The sequence below is a fragment of the Rhinatrema bivittatum genome, chromosome 1 (genome assembly GCF_901001135.1).
Source record: "Rhinatrema bivittatum chromosome 1, aRhiBiv1.1, whole genome shotgun sequence".
NCBI classification, from domain to species: Eukaryota; Metazoa; Chordata; class Amphibia; order Gymnophiona; family Rhinatrematidae; genus Rhinatrema; species Rhinatrema bivittatum.
In genome coordinates, this window is record NC_042615.1 from 543,407,535 (window position 1) to 543,434,302 (window position 26,768).

General features: G+C 41.4%; 1 protein-coding gene across 1 annotated transcript in view; it reads left to right on the forward strand.

The window, feature by feature from the left end:
* DDX58 (DExD/H-box helicase 58) overlaps positions 1-26,768 on the forward strand; it is a 143,994-nt gene that overhangs the window by 55,230 nt on the left and 61,996 nt on the right. The window contains 4 exon segments of the mRNA XM_029615745.1: positions 5,839-6,001; positions 18,217-18,321; positions 18,805-18,962; positions 22,133-22,268. Coding sequence (XP_029471605.1) covers positions 5,839-6,001; positions 18,217-18,321; positions 18,805-18,962; positions 22,133-22,268 — 562 coding nt within the window.

Here is a 26,768-nt window from a genome sequence, read left to right on the forward strand (position 1 = left end):
TCAGTATTTTCAAAGATATAAACAATGTACAGTAATATTTGAAGTCTCACAACAATTGCACATGAATATATGAATCAACAAAATAATTATATACTGCTGTACAAAGTGTGTTTAAATGCATCTTTGGATTCAAATTTCCTGCCACCCCTTGCCATTGATGCAGAGAGTAATGTTGGAGTTGCATAAAAAGTGAGCATAAAGCTTAATGGTTAAAGGTAGTAACCGCTGCATCAAGCAAGTTACCCCGATGCTTGTTTACTCAGACTGCACAGATCAATGCCTTGTTGGATGTTGTCTGAATGTAAATCCTCTTTTCCACATTTTCCCCCTGCATTTGAAGCAGAGAGCAACACTGTATATGCATTCAAAGTGAAGTATCAGGCTTAATTGATTTAGGGTAGTAACTGCCGCAATAAGCAAGCTACCCCCACTCTTATTTGTTTACCCAGACTGTGTAGTTCAGTCCTTGTTGTTGTGGAAAAGAGGATTTTCATTCAGACATTTCCCCTTGCCCGTTGAAGCAGAGAGCAATGTTGGAGTTGCATTAACCATGTAAAGTCTTATTGAATAAGGGTAGCAATCATTCCAGCAAGCCACCCCCATGGCTCTTCTCTTCATTCCCATCCTCTAGCCTTTATGGATCCACAGTGTTTATCCCATGCCCCTTTGAAATTCTTCATAGTTTTAGTCTTCAACACTTCCTCCGGAAGGGCATTCCGGGCATCCACTACCCTAGTTCTACTGATTTTTTTTTTCCAATGGAAAAGGTTTGTTGCTGACCATTAAAAACTTTCAAGTATCTGAAGGTCTGTATCATATCACCCCTGCTCCTCCTCTCCTCCAGGGTATACATATTTAGGGTCTTCAATCCCTCCTCATAAGTCATTTTATGAAGACCCATCCACCTTTTTGCTTGCCCTTCTCTGCACCGCCTCCATCCTGTCTCTGTCCCTTTGGAGATACGGTCTCCAGAACTGAACACAGTACTCCAGGTGAGGCCTTACTAAGGCCCTGTACAAGGGGATCATCACTTCCTTTCTCTTACTAGATATTCCTCTCTCTATGCAGCCCAGTATTCTTCTGGATTTAGTTATCGCCTTGTCACATTGTTTTGCCGACTTCAGATAGTTAGACACTATCACCCCAAGGTCTCTCTCCTGCTCTGTGCACATCAGCCCTTCACCCCTCATCAAATACAGTTCTTTTGGATTTCCACACCCCATATGCATGACTCTGCACTTCTTGGCATTGAATCTCAGCTGCCATATCTTCGACCACTCTTCCAGCTTCCTTAAATCCCATCTCATTCTCTCCACTTCTTCCGGCGTGTCCACTCTGTTGCAGATCTTAGTATCATCCACAAAAATACAAACCTTACCTTCTATCCCATCCGCAATGTCGCTGTCAAAGATATTGAACAGGATCAGTCCCAACACTGATCCTCGTGGCACTCCGCTTAACACCGCTCTCTCTTCAGAGTAAGTTCCATTTACCATCACACATTGTCATCTGTCCGTCAACCAGTTTGCAATCCAGGCCACCACCTTGGCACTCACTCCTAAGCTTCTCATTTTATTCACAAGCCTCGTGTGCGGGACCATATCAAAAGCTTTGCTGAAATCCAAGTAGATGACATTGAGCGCTTTTCCTCAATCCAACTCCCTAGTCACCCAATCAAAAAAGTCAGCCAGATTCGTCTGACAGGACCTTCCCCTCTTGAATCCATGCTGCCTCTGGTCTAGCAATTCTTCTGACTAGGTAGTTCACTATTCTTTTTCAGCAGTGACTCCATTACTTTTCCCACCATCGAGGTGAGGCTAACCGGCCTGTAGTTTCCAGCCTCCTCTCTGCTCCCACTCTTGTAAAGCGGGACCACCACCGCTCTTCTCCAATCACTCTGCACCACTCCTGTTTCTAGGGATCTATTGAACAGGTCATTCAGCGGACCCGCCAGCACATCTCTGAGCTTCCTCAGTATCCTGGGATGAATCTCATCAGGCCCCATGGCTTTGTCCACTTTCAGTTGTCCTAGCTCTTCCCATATATTATCTTCTGTAAACGGAGTTTCATCTACTCCACTCCCCTCCAGTTTCTTGTTAACTAGCGACGGTCCTTCTCCAGGGTCCTCTTTAGTGAACACCGAACTGAAGTATTCGTTTAATATTTCTGCCATTTCTTCATCTCTCTCCATACATTGATCCTTTTCACCTTTCAATTTCACTATACCACTTTGGACTTTTCTCCTTTCTCTGATGTATCTGAAATATGTTTTGTCACCTCTCTTTACCTCCTTGGCAATCATTTCTTCCGCTTGACTTTTTGCTTTCTTGATTACTTTCTTCGTCTCCCTCAGTTCCACCAGATATTCTTCCTTGTGATCCTCCCTTTGGGATCCGCTATATTTCTTAAACACTGTTCTTTTAGCTTTTATTTTATCAGCCACCTCCTTTGAGAACCAGATAGGTTTCATTTTTCTCTTGCTTTTCTTTACTTTTATAACATATAGATTAGTTGCCTTGGTAATTGCTCCTTTTAGTTTGGCCCACTGTTCCACCTCGCTCATTTTCTCCCAAACTTCTAGTTCTTCCTCCAGGTACTTCCCCATTTCAACAATGTCTGTGTTTTTGAACTGCAAAACTTGGGTCTTCGTGCGACTTCTCTGTATCCTATTTGTGATATGAAACCAAAGCATTTGATCACTGGTGCTGAGGTGGGCACCCACCCGGACATTAGAGACATTATCTCCATTAGTGAGCACTAAATCGAGTATAGCTCCCTTCGTCATGGGTTCCATTACCATTTGTTTGAACAGAGCCCCTTGCAGGGCATCCACTATCTCTCTACTACTGTTAGATTCTGCAGAAGGGATTCTCCAGTCTACATCCAGCAGATTAAAATCTCCAACAATCACCACTTCTCCCTTCTTTCCCATCTTTTGGATGTCTTCAACCAGATCTCTGTCAAGTTCTTCCATTTGATTTGGAGGCTTGTAAACCACTCCAATAAAAATGGATGTCCCATCTTTTTTTTAGGACGGCCCATAATGCTGCTTCTTTGCCCCATGCTTGGATATTGTTTTTGACATAAAGAGCCATTCCTCCCCTTTTTCTGTCCTCCCTGTCTTTCCTTAACAAGTTATAGCCCAGTATGGCTGTATACCAATCATGAGATTCCGTGAACTACGTCTCCATGACAGCAACAATGTCCAAGTCCGCTTCCACCATTAGGGCTTGCAGAACTGGGATTTTATTGCCCAAACTATGAGCATTTGTGCTCATAGCTTTCCAGCTTTTCTCGTTCAGGTTACTGCTTTTCTTGGACTCCTTTTTTGACTTATTTAGCTGACTTTGGTTATCCACTTCACCCTTTTCCTTTTCATTTGTGTTTGGGGGGTGACATTCTAATTTCCTTCTGCCACCCCTGGCATCTAGTTTAAATGCCTTATGACATAGGATTTGAATTTATCTCTTAGAATCCTTTTTCCTGCCACAGATAGATGTAAGCCATCTTTGACAAAGAGCTTTTTATTGTTCCATACACGGCCCCAGCCCCCAATATATCCAAAATGTTGTTCCTTACACCAGGATTTGAGCCAAAAATTGAAGTTATCAATATGGCTTAGCCTCTCCTTCCCCTTTCCGTGAACAGGTAACACTTCTGAAAAGGCAATGGTTGATGCCATGTGACTAATCTGCTTCAGGCAACTAAATTATCATGATTCTCTTTTCTTTGAAGAGATGTTATTGTTTCAGATTTTCACTAGCTTCTCTGACTTTGCTGCCCCTGTTGTTATGAATCTAAGTAACCACAATGCTGTCCCTCTCCAAAACTCAACCCAGGTAGCAGCTTATGTGGGAGTCAGTTGGACAATTACATGATCGAGGGGTAAAAGGGGAAGAAAGGGAGGACAAGGCCATAGCGAAGAGACTAAACAAATTCTTTGCTTCAGAAGAAATATTTAAAGGTGATGATTCAAAGGAACTGAAACAAATTTCAGCGAACATGAAAGATATAAAATAGGGCAAATTGACAAACTGAAGAATGGCAAGTCACTTGGACCAAATGGTATACATCCAGAATGCTGAAAGAACTGAAAAGTGAATTTGTAGACCCGTGAAACCAAATTTTGAAATTTATGAAAAAAATAAAAAAGGGAACAAGCTCAAAAGAGGAGGAAGCACCTGAGCCAAGATACAAGCAGATTGGCATTTTGGAGAATGTAGCTAGTCCTTTAAAAACGTGGCCATACTGTGTATTTTACTTTTGATTCGGTTAGTTTTAGGGCAGTTGTTCCCAACCCTGTCCTGGGACCCCCCCAGCCAGTCAGGTTTTCAGGATATCCACAATGAATATGCATGAGAGAAACTTTGATGCACTGCCTCCATAACATGCAAATGTTCTCTCATGCATATTCATTGTGGATATCCTGAAAACCTGACTGGCTGGGGGGGGGGGGGGGGTCCCAGGACAGGGTTGGGAACCACTGTTTTAGGGGATTGGGTGTCTCTTTATACTGTCACCAAAAGTCATTCAAATCTATTTTAATCTGTACCTGCAGTCATTCAAATGTCTTGGGTCAGAAGTGACCAGAGTGTCATTATCATCTGAAAGCTGTTTGGTGGCCTGTGTGAAATGAGTTGCTGGTTTCATTCCCATTCCCAGTGGACAAGTGTCTACAGAACTAAAATAAAAGTCTTCTTCACAGTTTACCGATAAAAGGTGCCCGTAAATGTCAGTCTCAGCAGAGAGGCTGAAGATGGCATAAGCTTGACAATCAAGGTGATTGCTTCGGAGCAGAGTTGAGGCTCATTCCCAGGGCATTGTGGGGAAGGTTACATCGCTGCTGCTTTTGCTGTGTCTCATCTGTGGTTTAAATTGAAAGAGTTCTGTTTCCAGTGTCCTTAGTCCAGAATCTTTCAGAAGCATTAAATTCACTGTAAAAATGAAATAGCAGCTGCCATTTCCGTTACTCATGCAACTCTGCTCACAGGCTTGCCTGTAAGTCTGTTTCCTTTTGTTTGTGCTGTCATCATAACTATGCTGGAAATACATAAATCAGGTGCTAGCCGGCCATTCAGGGAGGCCAGTTTTCAAGCCGTCTCTTTGCTGTAAGGTATGCATATACTTTTTGCAAAGGTAGAGTACGTGCGTACTTTCGTTGTAAAACCTTTTGTCCCCTTGGACTTTTGCACTGGCTTTGTGTGCGGGTAGGTTTTTCAATGCAAATAACCTGCCAGATTTCAAAAAACAAACTGCACAAGTTATTTTCCAGTCGCCACCCAAAACACGCCTCTAGGAATTCCTCCCCCTATCCCACCCCTCGTGCTTTTAGGCGGATCGAAGCAAGGCAATTTTCAGATAGACAATTAACACAGTTGAGTAACTACTCACAAAGGGAGAATTGTCGAGGTATTTTCTACAGGTTAAACAGTGCTTGAAACCGCAGAAATCACCTTTTACAGACTCGCCTGCTCGATACGCAGGAAAACCTACTCGCGTATGTCCTGCCCATGCATACGTTTTCCTGGACTGAGAAGAGACGTTCCCAGGGGCAGAGTTGCTTGGACGTATATACATACTTTTCGATTTTCAAAATTATACATACAAATTTACTTTGGTAAATTTCTGCAGTCATTCTAGCAGATGTAATTGTATGCGAGTAGACTTGGTGGAATAATTTTCAAAGTGGGCTTAGACATGTAAATTTGATTTTGAAAAATTGGTGTAACTTATGCGCAGTTTTTCAAAGCTGCTTCCAAATGGCTATGAAAATTGGCATCAGAATGTTTTTGATCTGTATCATTTTCTGTAATAACGAGACCTTTTTTTCTTTCCTAGATAATTGGACTGACAGCCTCGGTTGGTGTGGGTAAATCCAGGACCATTAAGGAAACACAGGACTACATCTGCAAACTGTGCGCTAGCCTAGATGCACAGGTTATATCTACAGTCAGAGAAAATGTGGAAGATTTGGAGAAATACGTATGCAAGCCACAGAAATGTAATACTTTGTACTTTTCTAAGTATACCACACTTTTTCTAAGTGTGTCAAAAATGTAGTTTGGCTGTCTGTTTGCTTGTCTTTGGGAAGGAGATAGAATGTGATGTTGGAATGTATGAAAGTTGCTAGTGCCCAATTGCATGCTAAGTGCCCTGTGAGTGATCCGATCATGCCACCAATATTGCCTCCATTCTTACCCTGTGAAAAGGAACTTTTAATGGTGGGAGAAAACTGTGGCATTGTGAAATTCTACTTAGCCTTCACTTTCTCACTTGTTGCTCCTGGACATGGCATTGCTTCACATGGCATTCTAGAGAGGGACTGAAAGGTTTTCACATAGAAATCCAAGCTACGAGTGGTTACGATCTGTGACAAATTCAGCAAAGTATGTTTTCTGATTGCTGTTATAATATAAAAATTTGTATTTGACTGTGTAACAACAAAAAACAAACAAACCAAGGTCCCTTTTCTTGGACATAAATGATGATAGATAAAGACCGGTTGGCTCATCTTGTCTGCTCAGTTATTATAGTCTTCTGCAGCTGTAGAAGCTTGAGCACTTGTTGGGATATTGCTTCTTATCTAAGTCAGGTTTTGTTATCTGCCTCTCTGGTTCTCTAGCCGCCTGGGTAGATGGGCATACAAGTTCTCAGTCTTAATCCAGCACCCAGCAGCATGCCCCATGTTTTACTGACAAACTTTGTAATAATCTAAACAGCTGATGCTTCTCGGAGAGGCTTTTCACACCCGTACTATAGACATATATGGGGCCTGATTTTCAAACCATTGGTGCACATAAACCCTGGCTATTATATAATAACCAGAGACTTGATAGGGGTGAAAATATGCATGCACTGTGATGCGAACTGCAGAAAGGGGTCCCGGGTGGTGCAGGGATTTTACTCGCATAGTTTTTTATTCTAAAAAGCATGCGGATAAGTTGCCCCCTCTGAAGAGTAGATGAGCGTACTCAGGTATTTACACACAGATTTTCAAAACAAACTTATGCATATAAATTCACTTTGAAAATTTGAGGTGGAAGTCTGCATGTGAAAGGTACAGACAAGATTTACCCCTCTGCGCACAGTTTTGAAATTGCTCTTATAGCGAGTAGCTTTCAAAGCCAGCTCCATGGTTAAGACACTGCTTTACCTGTGGAAATGAACTTTTTTGAAAATTGCCCACTATATATATATATATATATATATATATATATATATATATATATATATATATATATATATATATGTAAAATTACGCACATAGTGACACTACACGTATAATTTTACTCACTGAAGGGGGGATGTGTTCTTGGGAGTGGGATGGGGGCAGGGTTTGATACTACACACATACTTTTCAGTTTTGAAGAGTATGCGTGTGTTGTAATCAGAAAGTTCAACTATACAAAATTGTAAGTGTAAAAGCGCTCAGGTAATTCAAAGGAAATATGTGCGTATTCTTCCTTTGAAAATTGGTGCCAAAAGCTACTGGTTCAAAAGTGCCCGCAGCCTTTTGCAGAAATGCACACAGTTTGAAAATTGTGGTTTGTCAATTTTTAACAGACTTGTGAAACAAACCCTCCCCCTCCCCCATATAGCAATAATCTACCCAAGGTGTCTCCTAAATGAACAGACTGACTGCATCGCTCGGCTGCTATGCTTGTGGCTGCCATGGGCTGATGATTTTAATAATTTTTGTTCAATCAAACCCATAATACTTCAGGATAGGGTGGAGGTGGAAAAGAGAAACCTCCAACCGCCACTCCTGAACACACAATTTAGTGACTCGGGAGTAATGTCCCGATCATGAATATCATGCCTAGCAGACCATCTTTGTAGTAGAGAATCCCTTGAAAGCAAAAGTTCTCCAAAAGTACATAGGTGGCAGTCTATCCTTATATTAAAGTATCCTTCTGGAAACAAAGCAGTTCTTCAGATTATTCCAAATAAACGACAGTCCCAGTGCAGGCTGCATCAGGGGGATAGCATTATTATTCAGAACTGTGAAGATTTTCACAATATGGACATCTAAAATCAAAATCAGTATAAAAAAAATGGTAGTTTTATAACAAATAAGCTAATTCTCTGTCGAACATATCTAATAACTTTAAAAGAAAACTCACCATACATATAAATAAGAGCAATATGTAACCACTCAAAATTCTTTAAATCATATTCCAAATGTGCCCTTCTCCTTTCTTTTGACTGAAAAGGCAGTCTCATGTCTTCTATCACATAAAACACAAAATGGCTATAGATCAGTCATCAAACTCTGCAAAATTCAAATTAACTGCATTCATCAAAAGTTACAAATCCCCCAATAACATGTTGACCATAAAAGAAGAAACATCTTTCATAGCAGCTTGTGACATGGTACATCCAATCATATCTTACTCCTACTTTCATTCATAAAAAGACACATTTTCATGCTATTATTCAGACCATGCAGGTGCATAGAATTCATTGTAAGAATCCAATGCTACTTAGCCTAAAGTAAATATATATAAAAATTTAAATGCCTTACAAGATCAGATCAAGCTCCATCAAGCCCAGCATCCTGTCAGACATTGTCCAATCCAATATGATCCCAAAGCATAGATCTGGTCCTTCTTGTACATAACTGTAGATAAACAATGGCTTTCCCAAGTCTGCATGGCTAATAATGGTTTATGGACTTTTCCTTTAAGAAGCTTGTCTAAACCCCTTTTAAACCTAGCTATATTAACAGCTTTCACCACTTCCTCTGTCAACAAATTCTACGGTTTAACTGTGCATTGAATGGAAAAAATACTTTCTCTGATTTGTTTTAAATGTGTTACTTGTTAGATTTGTGGCATGCCCCTCCTACTCCTAGTACTATTGGAAAAGATAAATGACTGTTCCCTATTGACCCGTTCAACTCCACTCATCATTTTATAGACTTCAATGAAAAATAAAGTGGATGGCTAAATGACTGCTGGCATGGTTAAAAAATGGGGTGAAAAAAAAATCTATTTTAGCCAAAGAACTTCTTTCAAAAATTGGAAAAAGGATCCAGTTGAAGAAAATAGGAAAAAGCATAAACATTGGCAAGTTAAATTTAAAACTTTTATAAGATACTGATAAGGTGGGCTGAAAAAGAATTTGAAAAGAAGCTGACCTATAGAGGCAAAAACTTATATATTTAAGTTTTTATTATATCTGAAGCAGAAAGACTGTGAGGGAATCAGTTGGATCAAGAGGTTAAAGGTGCATTTAGGAAAATAAATGAATTATTTGCTTTGGTATTTACTGAAGGGGACATTGGTGAGATACCTGTGCCAGAAACTGTATTCAGTGGTGATATTCAGAAGAATTGAAACAAATCACAATGAAGCTAGAAGATTGTAATAAAGCAGTTTGACAAACTAAAGAGTAGCAAATCGCTCAGATCAGAGGTATGCACCACAGAGTTGTGAAAGAACTTGAAGATCTATTACTATAATTTATAATCTATCATTAAAATCATCCATTGTTCCAAAAGATTGGAGGGTTGGCCAATGTAACTCCTGGAGCCCTTTAAAAAGGGCTCCAGGAGTGATTTGGGAAACTATAAACTGGTGAGCCTGACTTCAGTGCTGGAAAGAATTATGGAAACTATTTTAATGACCAAAATCTCAGAACATATAGAAAAACATGGCTTAATGGGTTATAGCCAGCATGGATTTACCCAAGGGAAATCTTGCCTCACTAGTCTGCTACATTTTTTGAAGGGGTTAATAAACATGGCTAATAGTAAACCAAGGGCTATAGTGTATTTGGATTTTCAGAAGGTGTTTGACAAAGTGCCTCATGAGAGACTTCTGAGAAAATTAAAAAGGAATGGGATAGGAAGCAGTGACCTATTGAGGATTGCAAACTGGTTAAAAAATAGGAAACAGAGAGTATGACTAAATGGTCAGTTTTCTCAGTAGAGAAGGGAAAACTGTGGAGTTGCCTCAGGGATCTGTACTGGGACCAGTACTTTAAACATATTTATAAACTATGTGGAAAGGGGAACAAGTGAAGTGATCAAATTTGCAGACACAAAATTCTTTTGAATTGTTAAATCACATGCATATTGTGAGAAATTGCTGGAAGACTGGGCATTTAAATGGCAGATGAAATTTAATGTGGAAAAGTGCAAAGTGATGCTTATGGGGAAAAGTAACAGACAGTGTAGTTACATGTTGTTGGGTTCCATATTAGGAGTTACCATCTAGGAAATGGATCTGGGCATCATAGTGGCCAGTACTTTGAAAATCTTGGCTCAATGTACAGCAGCAGTCAAAGCAGCAAACAGAATCATATACATTATTAGGAAAGGAATGGAGAATAAAATGGAGAATGTTGTAATGCAGCTATCACTGCATGGTGAAGGCTGCATCTGTAGTACTGTCATCACATCTAAAAAAAAAAAAGATATAGCTGCATTGGAAAAGGTACTGAGAAGGTTGACCAAAATGATAAAGGGGATGGAACAGCTCCCCTATGAGGAAAGGCTAAATAGGTTAGAGCTATTCAGCTTGGAAAAGAGACTGATGGGGGGATATGATAGAGGTCTATAAAATCATGAGCGTAATAGAACGGGTAAATGTTAATTGGTTATTTACTCTTTAAAAAAAATACAAAGACTAGGGACACTAAATGAAATTAGTAAGTAGCACTTTCAAAATGAATCAAATTTTTTTTTCACTGAATGCCCAATTAAGCTCTGGAATTCATTGCTGGAGGATGTGGTTAAGACAGTTAGTGAAGCTGTTTTTAAGAAAAGGTTTGAGCAAGTTCCTGGAGGAGAAGGTAATAAACTTATTAACCAAGTAGACTTGGGGAATAGTCACTACTTATCATTGCACAATAGTAGCATAGGATCTTTTTAATGTTTGGGTACTTGCCAGGTACATAAGAACATAAGAAAATGCCATACTGGGTCAGACCAAGGGTCCATCAAGCCCAGCATCCTGTTTCCAACAGTGGCCAATCCAGGCCATAAGAACCTGGCAAGTACCCAAAAACTAAGTCTATTCCATGTAACCATTGCTAATGGCAGTGGCTATTCTCTAAGTGAACTTAATAGCAGGTAATGGACTTCTCCTCCAAGAACTTATCCAATCCTTTTTTAAACACAGCTGTACTAACTGCACGAACCACATTCTCCGGCAACAAATTCCAGAGTTTAATTGTGCGTTGAGTAAAAAAGAACTTTCTCTGATTAGTTTTAAATGTGCCCCATGCTAACTTCATGGAGTGTCCCCTAGTCTTTCTACTATCCGAAAGAGTAAATAACCGATTCACATCTACCCGTTCTAGACCTCTCATGATTTTAAACACCTCTATCATATCCCCCCTCAGTCGTCTCTTCTCCAAGCTGAAAAGTCCTAACCTCTTTAGTCTTTCCTCATAGGGGAGTTGTTCCATTCCCCTTATCATTTTGGTAGCCCTTCTCTGCACCTTCTCCATCGCAATTATATCTTTTTTGAGATGCGGCGACCAGAATTGTACACAGTATTCAAGGTGCGGTCTCACCATGGAGCGATACAGAGGCATTATGACATTTTCCGTTTTATTCATCATTCCTTTTCTAATAATTCCCAACATTCTGTTTGCTTTTTTGACTGCCGCAGCACACTGAACCGACGATTTCAATGTGTTATCCACTATGACACCTAGATCTCTTTCTTGGGTTGTAGCACCTAATATGGAACCCAACATCGTGTAATTATAGCATGGGTTATTTTTCCCTATATGCATCACCTTGCACTTATCCACATTAAATTTCATCTGCCATTTGGATGCCCAATTTTCCAGTCTCACAAGGTCTTCCTGCAATTTATCACAATCTGCTTGTGATTTAACTACTCTGAACAATTTTGTGTCATCTGCAAATTTGATTATCTCACTCGTCGTATTTCTTTCCAGATCATTTATAAATATATTGAACAGTAAGGGTCCCAATACAGATCCCTGAGGCACTCCACTGTCCACTCCCTTCCACTGAGAAAATTGCCCATTTAATCCTACTCTCTGTTTCCTGTCTTTTAGCCAGTTTGCAATCCACGAAAGGACATCGCCACCTATCCCATGACTTTTTACTTTTCCTAGAAGCCTCTCATGAGGAACTTTGTCAAACGCCTTCTGAAAATCCAAGTATACTATATCTACCGGTTCACCTTTATCCACATGTTTATTAACTCCTTCAAAAAGTGAAGCAGATTTGTGAGGCAAGACTTGCCCTGGGTAAAGCCATGCTGACTTTGTTCCATTAAACCATGTCTTTCTATATGTTCTGTGATTTTGATGTTTAGAACACTTTCCACTATTTTCCTGGCACTGAAGTCAGGCTAACCGGTCTGTAGTTTCCCGGATCGCCCCTGGAGCCCTTTTTAAATATTGGGGTTACATTTGCTATCCTCCAGTCTTCAGGTACAATGGATGATTTTAATGATAAGTTACAAATTTTTACTAATAGGTCTGAAATTTCATTTTTTAGTTCCTTCAGAACTCTGGGGTGTATACCATCCGGTCCAGGTGATTTACTACTCTTCAGTTTGTCAATCAGGCCTACCACATCTTCTAGGTTCACCGTGATTTGATTCAGTCCATCTGAATCTTTACCCATGAAAACCTTCTCCATTACGGGTACCTCCCCAACATCCTCTTCAGTAAACACCGAAGCAAAGAAATCATTTAATCTTTCCGCGATGGCCTTATCTTCTCTAAGTGCCCCTTTAACCCCTCGATCATCTAACGGTCCAACTGACTCCCTCACAGGCTTTCTGCTTCGGATATATTTAAAAAAGTTTTTACTGTGAGTTTTTACCTCTACAGCCAACTTCTTTTCAAATTCTCTCTTAGCCTGTCTTATCAATGTCTTACATTTAACTTGCCAATGTTTATGCTTTATCCTATTTTCTTCTGTTGGATCCTTCTTCCAATTTTTGAATGAAGATCTTTTGGCTAAAATAGCTTCTTTCACCTCCCCTTTTAACCATGCCGGTAATCGTTTTGCCTTCTTTCCACCTTTCTTAATGTGTGGAATACATCTGGACTGTGCTTCTAGAATGGTATTTTTTAACAATGACCACGCCTCTTGGACATTTTTTACTTTTGTAGCTGCTCCTTTCAGTTTTTTTCTAACAATTTTTCTCATTTTATCAAAGTTTCCCTTTTGAAAGTTTAGCACGAGAGCCTTGGATTTGCACACTGTTCCTTTTCCAGTCATTAAATCAAATTTGATCATATTATGATCACTATTGCCAAGCGGCCCCACCACCGTTACCTCTCTCACCAAGTCCTGTGCTCCACTGAGAATTAGATCTAAAATTGCTCCCTCTCTCGTCGGTTCCTGAACCAATTGCTCCATAAAGCTATCATTTATTCCATCCAGGAACGTTATCTCTCTAGCGTGACCCGATGATACATTTACCCAGTCTATATTGGGGTAATTGAAGTCTCCCATTATTACTGCACTACCAATTTGGTTAGCTTCCCTAATTTCTCTTAGCATTTCACTGTCCATCTCACCATCTTGACCAGGTGGACGGTAGTATACCCCTATCACTGTAGTCTTCCCTGATACACAAGGGATTTCTACCCATAAAGATTCAATTTTGTATTTAGTCTCATGCAGGATGTTTATCCTGTTGGACTCTATGCCATCCCGGACATAAAGCGCCACACCTCCTCCTGACTGCTCCTCTCTGTCATTGCAATATAATTTGTACCCCGGTATAGCACTGTCCCATTGGTTATCCTCTTTCCACCATGTCTCTGAGATGCCAATTAAGTCTATGTCATCATTTACTGCTATACATTCTAATTCTCTCATCTTACTTCTTAGACTTCTGGCATTAGCATACAAACATTTCAAAGTTTGTTTTTTGTTTGTATTTTTATTCTGCTTTTTAATTGATAGGGATAAGTTAGAATTTTTTAGCTCAGGTGAGTGTTTAGTTACAGGCACTTGGACTACTTTTCTAATTATTGGAACCTCACTGTCGGGATGCCCTAATTCTAATGCATTATTAGTATCCTTTAAAGATACATCTCTCCGAACCATGCGCTGCTGAGCGACTGTCGGCTTTCCCCTTTGTTCTAGTTTAAAAGCTGCTCTATCTCCTTTTTAAAGGTTAGCGCCAGCAGTCTGGTTCCACCCTGGTTAAGGTGGAGCCCATCCCTTCGGAAGAGACTCCCCCTTCCCCAAAAGGTTCCCCAGTTCCTAACCTGGATTGGCCACTGTTGGAAACAGGATAATTAACTTGATGAACCCTTAGTCTGGACCTAGTATGGCAATTCGTACAATCTACAATGTTTTTGAAACGTCATCGAGAGTCTCTGCAGCTGGAATTGTTTCTCGCAAAATGGCATGGCTGCGAGCCTCAGATATCTGACCAGAGGTACAGGAAAGACTCACTGACTTGCTGTGTATGGGAGAGCATCTCTTTGGAGATAAGATGAAAGATGTGGTCGCTCAGCTATGGGACCACCATGAGACACTCCAACAACTCTCCGCTAGCACTTCGACCCATCGTCCTCAGCCAGGAGGTTGGTGAGACAGGATTAGAGGAAGTCTTTCTACTGCTAGAGGAAGTACTGTCATCTGGCTCCTCACTCCCATTCATAGTATATGAGCTCCCGCGGCCATCCCAGGCAGCAGAGAGCTCTCAAGCCCCAACCGGCACCCCAGTCAAATCCCGGGATGGTGTTTTGACTGGATCGTAGGGAGCATAAAGCCATCCACCTGTACCCGAGCTGCTGGATCCCCCGGTTGTGGGCAGGCTCCAGTTCTTCTACTCTTTTTCTGTATAATGCACTATACTGGACCTTTTGTAGGAAACAGATTAGGGATTACAAAAAATAAGTATATCCAAGAAGATTTTCAATTGGCATGAAATTATCAATTCAATAGCATGGATTCTGTCTTAATTTATAATTAGGGCTTCTATTTCTAGTATTTATACACTGTAAAATTTAGATATTTATTTTCCAATTAATTAGGACTTCTTTGAGGGTATAAAAAATCATTTTTTTCACAGTGTGGATACTATTGCTGGCTGTCTTTTTCTGGAAGAATCGAATAGATACATTTTCATAACACATCCGTACTACCATAAGAAAACAATATATTTCCCCCAGTAACTAGCACCAACACTCACATCTCCGCGGGCACCTGGACATGCCCACCATCCCCACCTAGCACATTCCACCCAACAGCTGCAACTCTCTTCCCCCTTCAGTCCCACCCCATAACTGTCTTTCTCTACCAGTCTGTACTCCATTTTCTCCTCACCCCTGTCCATATCAACTTAAACTTCCCATCTTTGCCCATTCTATTCTCTTACCATTGGCTCCAATGCCTACTGTTGGCCACAGCTATACAGCAGAGCCAATAGGAAGAAGAGAATGAAGGCCCATTAGCTGCTATATACTTGTGCAGCTGAGAAGTTGTGGAAAGGCACAAGAACAGATTGGAGGATTGAAAGGAAGCAAAGGGGAGGGGTGAGAAGGTATACAGGCAGTGGTGTTTTTCCATTTGTATTCTATTCTTTTTTACATCGGGGGTGGATGTTATCATCATTCATTTCATGCTTTTCTAACTTGTGAGCTCAAGCATGCTACTACAGGTCAGAGTTTATAGTCATAATCTCACAATTAGCATAAAAGTACAGCATTACAGCAGGTCAATATTAACAGTTCTAACATCTCAAAAGGCATAGAGAACATCAATACCTCAGATTACATCAAAATAAGGGAATAAGCTAGTGATCACAATTTAACAACAAGAATGCATCAGAAATACATGATAAAATACAATAATCATGGGCAGGGAACTCCACTTATTGCTCGACTTGCAATTGTGGGCCAGAAGCTGCTTGAAAGAGCCATATTTTTAATAGCTTTCTGAAAACTAGATCTGGAGCTAGTCTAATATCTGATGGAAGAGAATTCCGTAGGGTTGGAACTGATCCTGAAAAGGCTCTTTATAGGTGCTTATGAGGTATAGTTCCTTGGACCTAGCATTAGGTGGGTTTGTGACAGTGAGTGCAGAGGGTAGGAAGGGTATATGGGATGGGGTAAGACAACAACCAAGGTAGAGTAGTGCGTAGCCTTTGAGGGCCTCTTAGGTTTTCTTTTAAGATTGGTGTCATCCTGTCGAATTGGCTTGCATTCAGCATCATTTGAGCTGCAGTGTTCTATGTGAGTGGTTTAGTTTGTTGGGAATCCTAATGTAGAATGAATTACAGTAATCCAGATGGAATATCCTGCAGATCTAGATGACAGTACAAAAGTAGGGCCCTCAAAGAGAGAATGGAGATGTTGAAATTGGAAGAAAGCAGATTTGGCTATTGCTAGGACTTGCAATTCACTGGTGATCTTAGTCTAGTATCAATCCCATGCTCTGGACTTGGCAGTTGTAGGGGAGAGCTAAACCTTCAGTAATTTACATCTAAATCTAAGCAGGTCCAGTCTTCCTTCTCAGCCCACAGTATTTAAGTCATTTGTGTGTTTAGTCTCAGTTTATTTTGCTGTAACCAGTCAGATTTTATTTAAGAACTTATTTAGGTTGATAATTGTTTTGCTGGTGTCTGCACCAAGCAGGATTAGCAGCTGAATGTCAACCACATATGAGTAAGTAATCTGATGGACTTTGAGTTTGAGAAGAAGGCCATATAAATGTTGAACCGAGTTGGTGATAAGATGGATCCTTGCAGTACTCCACAAGAGAGAATTAAGGGGGAAGGGGATAGTTTCTCACTCATATCTGCACTGGGTGCTGTTATGGAGGAAGGATTTAAATTCTTGGTGCTGGGCATCGTAGTATTGGGTTCCTTAAACAAGTAATTGGACTTTATGGTCTACAGTATCAAGAGCTACTGAGAAATGAGTATCTTTAGGGTTGCTTTTCTGCAGTGTAAGCAGAGTCATAATTTATCAACTAGGTTTACATGTAGGGTTTTTTTGTACTATAGTGAGGTCTGAAACTGGATTGGAAAGGATCCAGGGTATCTACAATCCATAAGAACTCATATAGCTGTAGTAGCAGAGCTTTTTTGATGATTTGCTTAGGAATGAAAGATTAGAGACTGAGCAGTAGTTGCTCAGATTGCATGGGTCCAGGTTGGATTTCTACAAAACTGATCTTACAGCTTTTTTTGGCAGACAGGTAGGTGAACCTCTGCTAACGATGTATTGATTTGGATTGGAGGCAGTTGAATAGCCCTTATTTGGCTTGTGTGATTATGCAAAAAAAGCGAGGGAAAAGTCATCGTGGCTTTGATGTCTTCCTCTGGCAGAGGGCAAATCGAGATAAGAGCGTGTAAGCGTGCAGACTGTTATGCTAGTGAAAGGCTTTATTCTTTATCCTTATTCAGCTCTGACCTGATGATCTTATCCATAAAGAATTTAGCTGGTTTTTTACAGTGTGTTTCTGTTGTCAGATTAGGGGGCAGGGATGGCTCCTTTGAGTTTATTGGCCATCAAGAATAAGTCTTGGGTTAGTTTTTTTGCTTGGTTAATTATTCTAGTGTAGCATGCCTTCTTTGTATTGGTCATGGATCTCTGATAGGCTGCATGTTGTCGTCTATAGTCGTTCCTATAAGCCTATAGTGTTAATTCTGCCACTTAAGTTCTATCTTTCTTTCAGTTTTGTAATAGTGTGAACTAGAGAGATGGTTTGGAGTTTTTGATGAGGGAGATAATCACTGAGGTATTTATATTAATAATTTTTAGATCAGTTCTGGGTTTCAGCCAAGGAGGTGGCTGAGGTGGGGAGTGTGCTATAGTCTAGTTTCTGGAGAGTGTTCAGAAAGGCTTCTGGGATTATGCATGTACTTGGTATGATCTGTTTTTTTTTTTTTTTTTTTTTCTTGTTTCTGACTTTTGAGATGGTGGTGGCTGTAGATCAGATAGTACCATATGATGCTCTGATCAGGAGAGCTGGGTGGTCTGCATGTCCTCGGCTGATAGGTTTTGTAATAGTTTGGTGTGGTGTGAGTACCAAATTGAGTGTGTGTCCTGCATCATGAGTTGGATTGTTGATTATTAATTGGGTTAGTTAAAACCTAAAAACAGAAACTATGTTTATTAGAATCATTTAGTCATTCAGTAGAGTGCTTCAGTTATACATTTAACTAGAACCAAAGCTACAGCTGCATTCAGAATTTCTGGGGTTAGTAGTAACAATTTATACCCTCTTTTTTTTTTTTTTTCCTATTCTAGTAATCAGAGAAGTTGGAAACCGCCAGAAAGACCCCTTTACTGACATCATTTCAAACATGATGGCCGAGACAGAGACACTGGCAAGAAAAGCTTACCCATTATTAGGTTTGCACACCTGGAATTTTTCTTGAAACAAACTTGAAAAGATGTTCTTTTATGTTAATTCTGGAAAATAGTTGAAATTCACATGATCACATGCTTGCTTGTGCCTCTTGTATTTTAATAGTATATATGATCTGAAAGTGACTGCATAGATCAAGCATTTCAGGGGGTAGATCCCACTCTGAAGATACTCAGCTGGCTGATTTGTCAATAAAACAAACACAGCCTTTCCCCCTCAGTCACCTTAGGAGATGGCAGCTGTGCAGATGACCTGCCTGCCAGCTCAAGTCTATCTCTTGTGTCTCTTGGATACTGATTTGATCTTCCAGTCTCATCCCTGCTTGTAGGTTCATGACTCAAAGCTGCTCGCTAGGGCTTAGTGAAGAAAACTTTGTCAAATGTAATATATTTTGTAAATATTGTATGCTGACTTTTTGGCATAAATCTTATTGGGAAACAAAGCTCTGTATTTTTTTTTTCCACCAGAAACTCTGTCCAACATTCAGAATCGAAGTTTTGGAACTCAAAAGTATGAGCAGTGGATCGTTGATACTCAGAAGAAGTGCAGAGTGTTACAAATGGAGAACAAAGAGGAAGAGAGCTTGTTATGCAGGACACTTTTTACTTACACTGAACACCTGAGAGTGAGTAGAAACCCTCTCAGCTGTGCACAGCTTTAAGAGGGTGATTTGTAGACAACCCACATAGGCTAAAGCAACGGTTCTCAACCAGTGTGTCGCGCACCTGCTGCTCTCTCCCCCTGCTTTCACTTCAGCGAGACGAACACTGCTGCCATTCCTGCCCGGGCTATCAGCATATTCAAGCCCTGAGGGGGAACGGCAGCTGTGTTTGTGGAAGCCGGCAACAGGAATGACCTTTTCTTCTTTCCACCCCCGTGGCCCGGAAGAGGAAGTGATGTTTACCGGGCACGCGGGAAGAAGAAAAGGCCATGCATGCATGCTGCTGCTGTAGAAATCACATCCCAAGGCTCCCCACCCTGGCCCCGCTACACTCAGCAGGTTGCCTGGGCTGCAATCATCGCGGCACAGAGCAGTCAGCTAAGAATGTGGCCGCCGGGATTTCCTGCCGTGCGGCTGTTGGGGAAAGTCGTCTATCAGCTGCCTGGACCCGGAGCTGAAGATCGGTGCTGGCTGGCCGCTTTGCCAGGGGCTGCAGAAGTACGGTGCCAGTGCCGGTGCCCGACCTCCCCTTCTCTCGCCAGCGTGACACCAGCAAGAAAACATAAAAATAATAAACTGCAAAAATAATAAAAGGCTGGGGTGGGGAGAAGAAAAAGCATAGAATTACATTCTAGGCTGACTACTCTGTGCCGTGATAGCAGCACAAGCAATCAACTGTGCTGCTATCACAGGTGGGGAGGTCATTCCTGATGCAGTTTCTAGCCTGTCAGGACTCTGCTTTTAATAGCAACAAACCGGCTACCTTGTGCTATAGCTGCCATGTGTGCTGTGGGTGGGGGTGAGTGAGACAGAGAGAGTGAGCCAGCATGAGTATAATTGTATGAGAGAATGTGTGTGTATATAAGTAAGAGAGAAAATGTGTGAGAGCAAGATACTGCTCAGGAAAGTCACTGGTGTGTGTGAGAGAAAGAGTTTGGTCAGGGACGTGACTGGTGTGAGAGAGAAAGAGATTGTTCAGGGAGGTGACTGGTGTGTGTGTGAGAGAAATAGATTGGTCAGGGAGGTGACATTTGTGTGAGAGAAAGATTGGTCAGGGAGGTAACTGGTGTGTGTGAAAGAGAGAGAGATTCGCCAGGGAGGTGACTGGTGCGTGTGAGAGAGAGAGAGATTGAGATTGGTCAGGGAGATGAGTGGAGTGTGAGAGAGAGAAAGTAAGTGTGTGTGTGTGTGTGTGTGTGCGACATAGACTAGTTATGGGCCCTAAGGAAGGAGGACAGAGCTTCAGCAGCCCTTGCTGCTTCTGGTATGTGCTATTGGCCTACAGGGGAAAGGAATAGGAGAATTACTGGAGAGGGTAAGTAAAGGTGGCTTTTAAAATTTATCTTTCTTGATTGCCATTTTAATTATTGGGTATTATGTGATTTGTCTGCTGTTAGAAATATTTTATTGGTGTTTGGAGAATTTTTAATAATTTTGAAAATTTTTAATGATTGGATGTTGTTCCATTTGTCAGTTGTTTTGAAACATTTATTGTATTCTAGTTTTAGAATTATTTTATATTTCTCGAGGAATGTATAAATAGAAATGTGGAGACAAAAACTGAACTGGAAACAGCAAGAAGCCAAACTTTGTATGCAGTGCAACAACACAAAAACATTAGCTTTGTGGTCACTTTATTCTGTATTTGGTGAGGGTCTGTCTGTGTTCTGCACATGTGACCCAGCTAAGGGTATTCTGCAAGCTTTTAGTTTCTTGATAGGGATCTATAGCAGCTTGGCTTGTATTGGTGTTTAGGGCCTGGTGTAATATTTGCAGTGCTGCCTTTTCAAAGGTAGGGTTTTTTTTTTTTTTTTTTAATTCTGCTTTTTGATACTTCAAAGCAGATTACATTCAGGTTCTGTAGGTATTTCCCTATCCCCAGAGGGCTTACAATCTAACAGGGTCATTCATCAAAATGTATTATGGCGGTAATGCACGTGATAAGGTGTTAACGTACGTGATACTTGAGTTACCACACAGCGCAAATGCAAATTTTTAGAAGGGGCAGCATTGAGGAGGGGTTTGGGCGGGATTAATTAAAATGAGGGGCAATATCGCACCGTGTGATAGCATGCATTATGCTATCACTTGGTTTTAACGCCGGAAATAACTCCGCCTTTTTCCTGGCGTTAAGCTATGCGATATGCCCGAAATGACCATAACGTAATTCGCGATAAATTTAGCAAATTGGATTTCAGCCTTTTCTGAGCTTGAGAGGGAGAGTGGAGAGGAGTAGGGAGTAGAGAGAGAAGAGAACTCTGGGGCAGCCTTCACCGTAGTCAACTATTTACATCTCTAGAGGAGGACCAGCTAATAGCTTGAGGTGCACACAAATGCCTCTTCTACCATGTAAATTGAGGGATTTTAAAAGGGGCACACAATGTCATTTCCTGTTTTACCAGTTTGTCCCCAGTTTGCCCAGTTAAGAGAGAGGTCCTCCAAACCCCCGTGGTTTTATAGCTTTCATGACCCTGAGTTATCCCCAACTCTTAAATCCCACCAAACTGTCTATTCATCTTTATTTTATAACTTACATGGCATCCATAGCAGACGTAAAATTATGCAGCAGGGGGCCTAGTATTTACAGCACATCTCAGCTATATGCCCATACCATGCCCATGCCCCTCCCCTTTTTGAAAACTTCCAAGGTGCGTGCGCTGCAGCATTTACGTGCGTATCCAGGCGGCTTTATAATCCGCTCGGTGTGCACAAGCACACATTCCCTAATTAATGCACACGTCAGGCTTTTAAAATTCACCTTTAAGTTTGTACCTGAGGCAGCGGAGGGTAAAATGACTTGCCCAAGGTCACAAGGAGCGGCAGTGGGATTTGAACCTGGTTTGTAGTGCCCTGCTGGCTGCTACTCCTTTTTACCCGCAGACTTTGGCTGGAATTTTCAAAGCCAATTTATGCACATATATCCTCATTGAAAATCCGCAGGTGTGCACAGAACCCTGCACAGCATACACATTCAAAATTGCACTTTTGTGCATGTGGATTTACACATACACTTTCGAAAATCGAAAATACATGTGCACAAATCCCCGATCCTGCCCCAACTCAACTTCCCAGAATGCCTGTTTAGTATGTGGGCAAAAGTACATGTTTGCAAATTTTTCTGCTTCCTTTTCCAGAAATACAATGATGCTCTCATGATTAATGATGACGCACGCACAAAAGACGCATTGGCATACCTGAAGGAATTTTTCACCAATGTCAGAAGTGGCGGGTTTGATATAATAGAGCAGCACCTAACGAAGAACTTTGAAGGTAATTAATGTGCCAACAATGTCTCAAAAGAAACCCGGGCCTTTGCTTGTCAGCCTAATGTAGTGGTTGTTCTGCTAAAGCCAAACTGATTTGAATTGTGTAAGGAAAACATTGTAAAGATTTTCTCCCTCCCCCCACCCCTCCTTATTGTTGAGTTTATCTGAGATGGCTGTGTAGAACTTGCCACTGGGAATTACTAGGAGTTTCTCTCCACAGGGATCCATTGGCCATTATTTTCAGAACAGCTTAGTAGAAAGCAACTGGTGGCCACACCTCACTCAGTCTAGTGCTCTTGGTGAGGTGGTGTGGAAGCAGCAAATACGTTTTCTAAAGCTTCATTTGGAGTTCTCTTACTGAGTTGCCTAACTTTTTCATGCTATATAATAGGTGGTTCTTAGCTCAGTCCGTGGGGCACATCTAGCCAGTCAGGCTTTCAGGATATCCACGATGAATATGCATGCGAGAGATTTATATACAGTGGAGGCAGTGCACGGAGACGTATCTCATGCGTATTCATCGTGGATATCCTGGAACCCTGACTGGCCAGGTGTGCGCTGAGGACTGAGTTGAGAACAACTGCTATATATTTTTATTTTTTCTGGTTTAAATTCTGCTGGTGTTGCAGTTAGCCTACTGAGTTAAACTATTTTCTTTTTTTTTTTTTTTTCCTGTCTCTACTGGCCCCACCGCCTCACTGGCACAGGTGATTCTGGCATGTTCCAGGGTTTCCATAGTACCTTCTCTGAGGTATCCTCTCAGTGCCACTGGTAGGCCTGTAAGGGTTGCCACTGTAATAGTAGTTGCCTGCCCTGGGCATCAAAGTTCTATGGCGGTGGCACAGAGCACTTCAGCCTGAGTCATAGAGCTGGCCAGTGCCATCATTTTGATGGTATTCATATGATATCCTGGATAAAGAAGCCATATGAATACCATTATAAAGCTTATTTTGTTTCTGCTGTAACTGATGTTAATGTAAGGGTAAGATGATCCAACAGATGAGTACTCCCAGTTACGTCCACAGTCACTAGTTGAAGTCAGCACTACATCCAATGTTGGCTCTTCCCTATTAAATCATGTCTATCCATATGTCCAATAATTTTGCTTTTAAGAATAGCTTCCACCTTTCTGCCAGACACCAACATCAGGCTCACTGGACTATAGTTTTCCACATCACCCTGAAGCCCTTTTTAAAAACTAACATTCCGGTCTTCAGGTACTGTGGCTTTTTTTTTAATGATAAATTTCAGATTTAGTTACAGAACCCTGCACATTTTATAGTTGAGTTCCCTTCAGAACTGTAGTCCTCTTGATTTGTAACTCTTTAATTCATTATTTTGCACTATTACATCTTTCACAGTGATTTGCTTCAGTTTCTTTGACTCATCACCATCAAAAAATAAACATTTCTAGTGTAAGTATCTCCCCGGGCAATTCAACAAGTCTGTGTCATGAAATGGATGATTAAGTAATCTAATTACAAAATAATAATAGTCCTCCTCTATGCTATTTAATACTATACTTCCTAGAGACCATCATACTAGGCACTATTGGGCTTTCCCAGCCTTCTTATTGCCTTATCAATATGGTCATCACTCTGTCCTCCTTTTTTTTTTTTTTTTTTTTTCCCAGTTTTTTGCAATTAAAATAGTGTACTTATTAGGGATGTGCAGAGGGACGCCATACGTTGCATTCGTGATTCGGATTCATCGGGGAGCAAATGCATTGCATTCGGTCGTATGGTGCCCCGATGCGTTAATACGGCGATTTCTATTCGTGTCCCAGCTAAAATTAAAATTAACTACAACCCCCACCCTCCTGACCCCCCCAAGACTTACCAAAACTCCCTGGTGGTCCAACGGGGAGTCCGGAAGCCATCCCCTGCACTCTCCCACCCTCTGTGCCGGTTTCATCATGGTGCCGATAGCCTGTGTCACAGGCGCTACCAGTGCCATTGGTCAGCCCCTGTCACATGGTCACCGGCACCATCTTGTACTCCTACCATGTGACAGGGGCTGACCAATGGCACCAGTAGCCCCTGTGACATAGTATGGGCAAAGGCTATCGGCGCCATTTTGAATACTGGCATTGGACGGCCGGCGTGCAGGAGGTCGCTCCGGGACCCCCGTTGGACCCCCATGGACTTTTGGCCAGCTTGGTAGGGCCTCCTGACCCCCACAAGACTTGCCAAAAGTCCAGCGGGGGTCCGGGAGCGACCTCCTGCACGCCGGCCATCCGTCCGATGCCAGTACTCAAAATGGCGCCGATAGCCTTTGCCCTCACTATGTCACAGGTACCAGCGGTCGGCCCCTGTGACATGGTGAGGGCAAAGGCGATCTGCTGCCAGTATTCAAAATGGCGCCGATAGCCTTTGCCCATACTATGTCACAGGGGCTACCGGTGCCATTGGTCAGCCCCTGTCACATGGTAGGAGCACAAGATGGCGCCGATGGCCATGTGACAGGGGCTGACCAATGCACGGGTAGCCCCTGTGACAAAGGCTATCAGTCCATGATGAAACCGGCACTGAGGGTGTGAGTGCAGGGGATGGTTCCTGGACCCCCTACTGGACCACCAGGGAGTTTTGATAAGTCTTGGGGGGGGTTCAGGAGGGTGGGGGGGGGGGTTTGTTTAAATTTGTATTTAGGTGGCCGTATAATTCGGCGAATATTCGTGTATTCGTGGGGAATCGCTATACGTTTCGCTTCCCCACGAATACTACGAATAGTGCAGTATAAGTTGCGGATCGCCAATACGGCGAAAACGAATGCACACCCCTAGTACTTATCTCTCTCGTTCAGTGATTATATTACATTAATGATCACATCAACTTGTCATTGGAAAACCCCTTTACTTATTCAGCATGCTGTTCCAAATTGCTTTGAGATAGGTTCCACAATGTGCTGGTGGCGGTTTTTCTCTTATTTTTAAAATTATTGAATTCCAAACTCTGCATCCATGCTCTAATTTTGGCATCTGAGATATCACTGGTGTCTTCACAGGCTGATGTTTAATTTTGTTTGGCAATAACCATTTCTAAAGTTTCTTTATGTTGGATCCCTTTAAAATGTAACCAAGTTTAAAAGTGTTTTGTGAAACAAAATTGTTGGTTTTTCATCACAGTGTTTTGTAGCAGTAAGGTACCTTAGACTCAGTTCACCTAAATTTGATGCTTAAAACTATTTCCAGTCAAAAGATATGCCAAGTTGGGTGAACAAAACATAATTAAATGCTGTTTTAAACAAAATAATGCAACTCAAAGGCTTCACGTTTTAAGGAAACATTGAATACACTTTGAGGATTTTGGACTAATCATCACTAGGGTTTGCCATGCATTATCAGCTTCATCAAAATATGCTTGTGCCTCATTTTTCTTTTCCCGATATGTAGATTTCTTCTCTTGAGGTCATAATGGTTAATTATGCGATTTAGGATTTAAAAATGAAATCTCTGTGTGTTGCTCATTGGCCCAATCTTTTCCCTTGCAGTGCAGGTAGAAGTGCACAAACCTTGCAACACTGGGGGTACTTTTACCAGAGAGGCAGTTTTCAGCCACTGATTTTACCTGGGTAACTGCTTTATTAAAATTGTCCTCCCTTTCACTGGAAAACTTAAGGTGGTACATAATCACATGCCGTCATCTTTTCTAGTTATGGTGAGTCAATAAAATCATCAGATGACATCTTCGATCTGAAGACTGCCTCTGTTGTTGTTTTCACTTTTCATTTGGAATAGCAAGTCAGTCTTGCATAGATTGAACTGCCAAATTCTATTCTTATTTAATCATCTTCTTGCATTTGTCTGGTAACAGGTTGACCTTGTTCTTCTTTCTTCTTCTTTTGACCCAGCTAACTTTATAACTGATACCTTTTAATTTATGGATTCCAAAAAAAAGTATTTTTGGTGTCCCTACACATTTAAAATTAAAATTTTGTAAATGTAAGTTGATGTGCTAGTTATGCTGCTGTTAACTCAAGAATGATATCATTGCACTGGAGAAGACACAGAGAAGGGCGACCAGAATGATTAAGGGGATGAGACAGCTCCCCTATGAGGAAAGGCTGAAGAGGTTAGGGCTGTTCAGCTTGGAGACGAGATGGCTGAGGGGGGATATGATAGAGGTCTTAAAATCATGAGGTCTAGAACAGGTAAATGTGAATCAGTTATGTACTCTTTCGGATAATAGAAGGACTAGGGGGCACTCCATGAAGTTAGCAAGTAGCACATTTAAAACTAATCGGTGAAAATTCTTTTTTAACTCAATGCACAATTAAGCTCTGGAATTTGTTGCCAGAGGGTGTAGTTAGTGCAGTTTGTGTATCTGGGTTTAAAAAAGGTTTGGATACGTTCTTGGAGGAATCCATTAACTGCTATTAATCAAGTTGACTTAAGGAATAGCCACTGCTATTACTGGCATTAGTAGCATGGGATCAACTTAGTGTTTGGGTACTTGCCAGGTACTTGTAACCTGGATTGGCCACTATTGAAAATAGGATGCTGGGC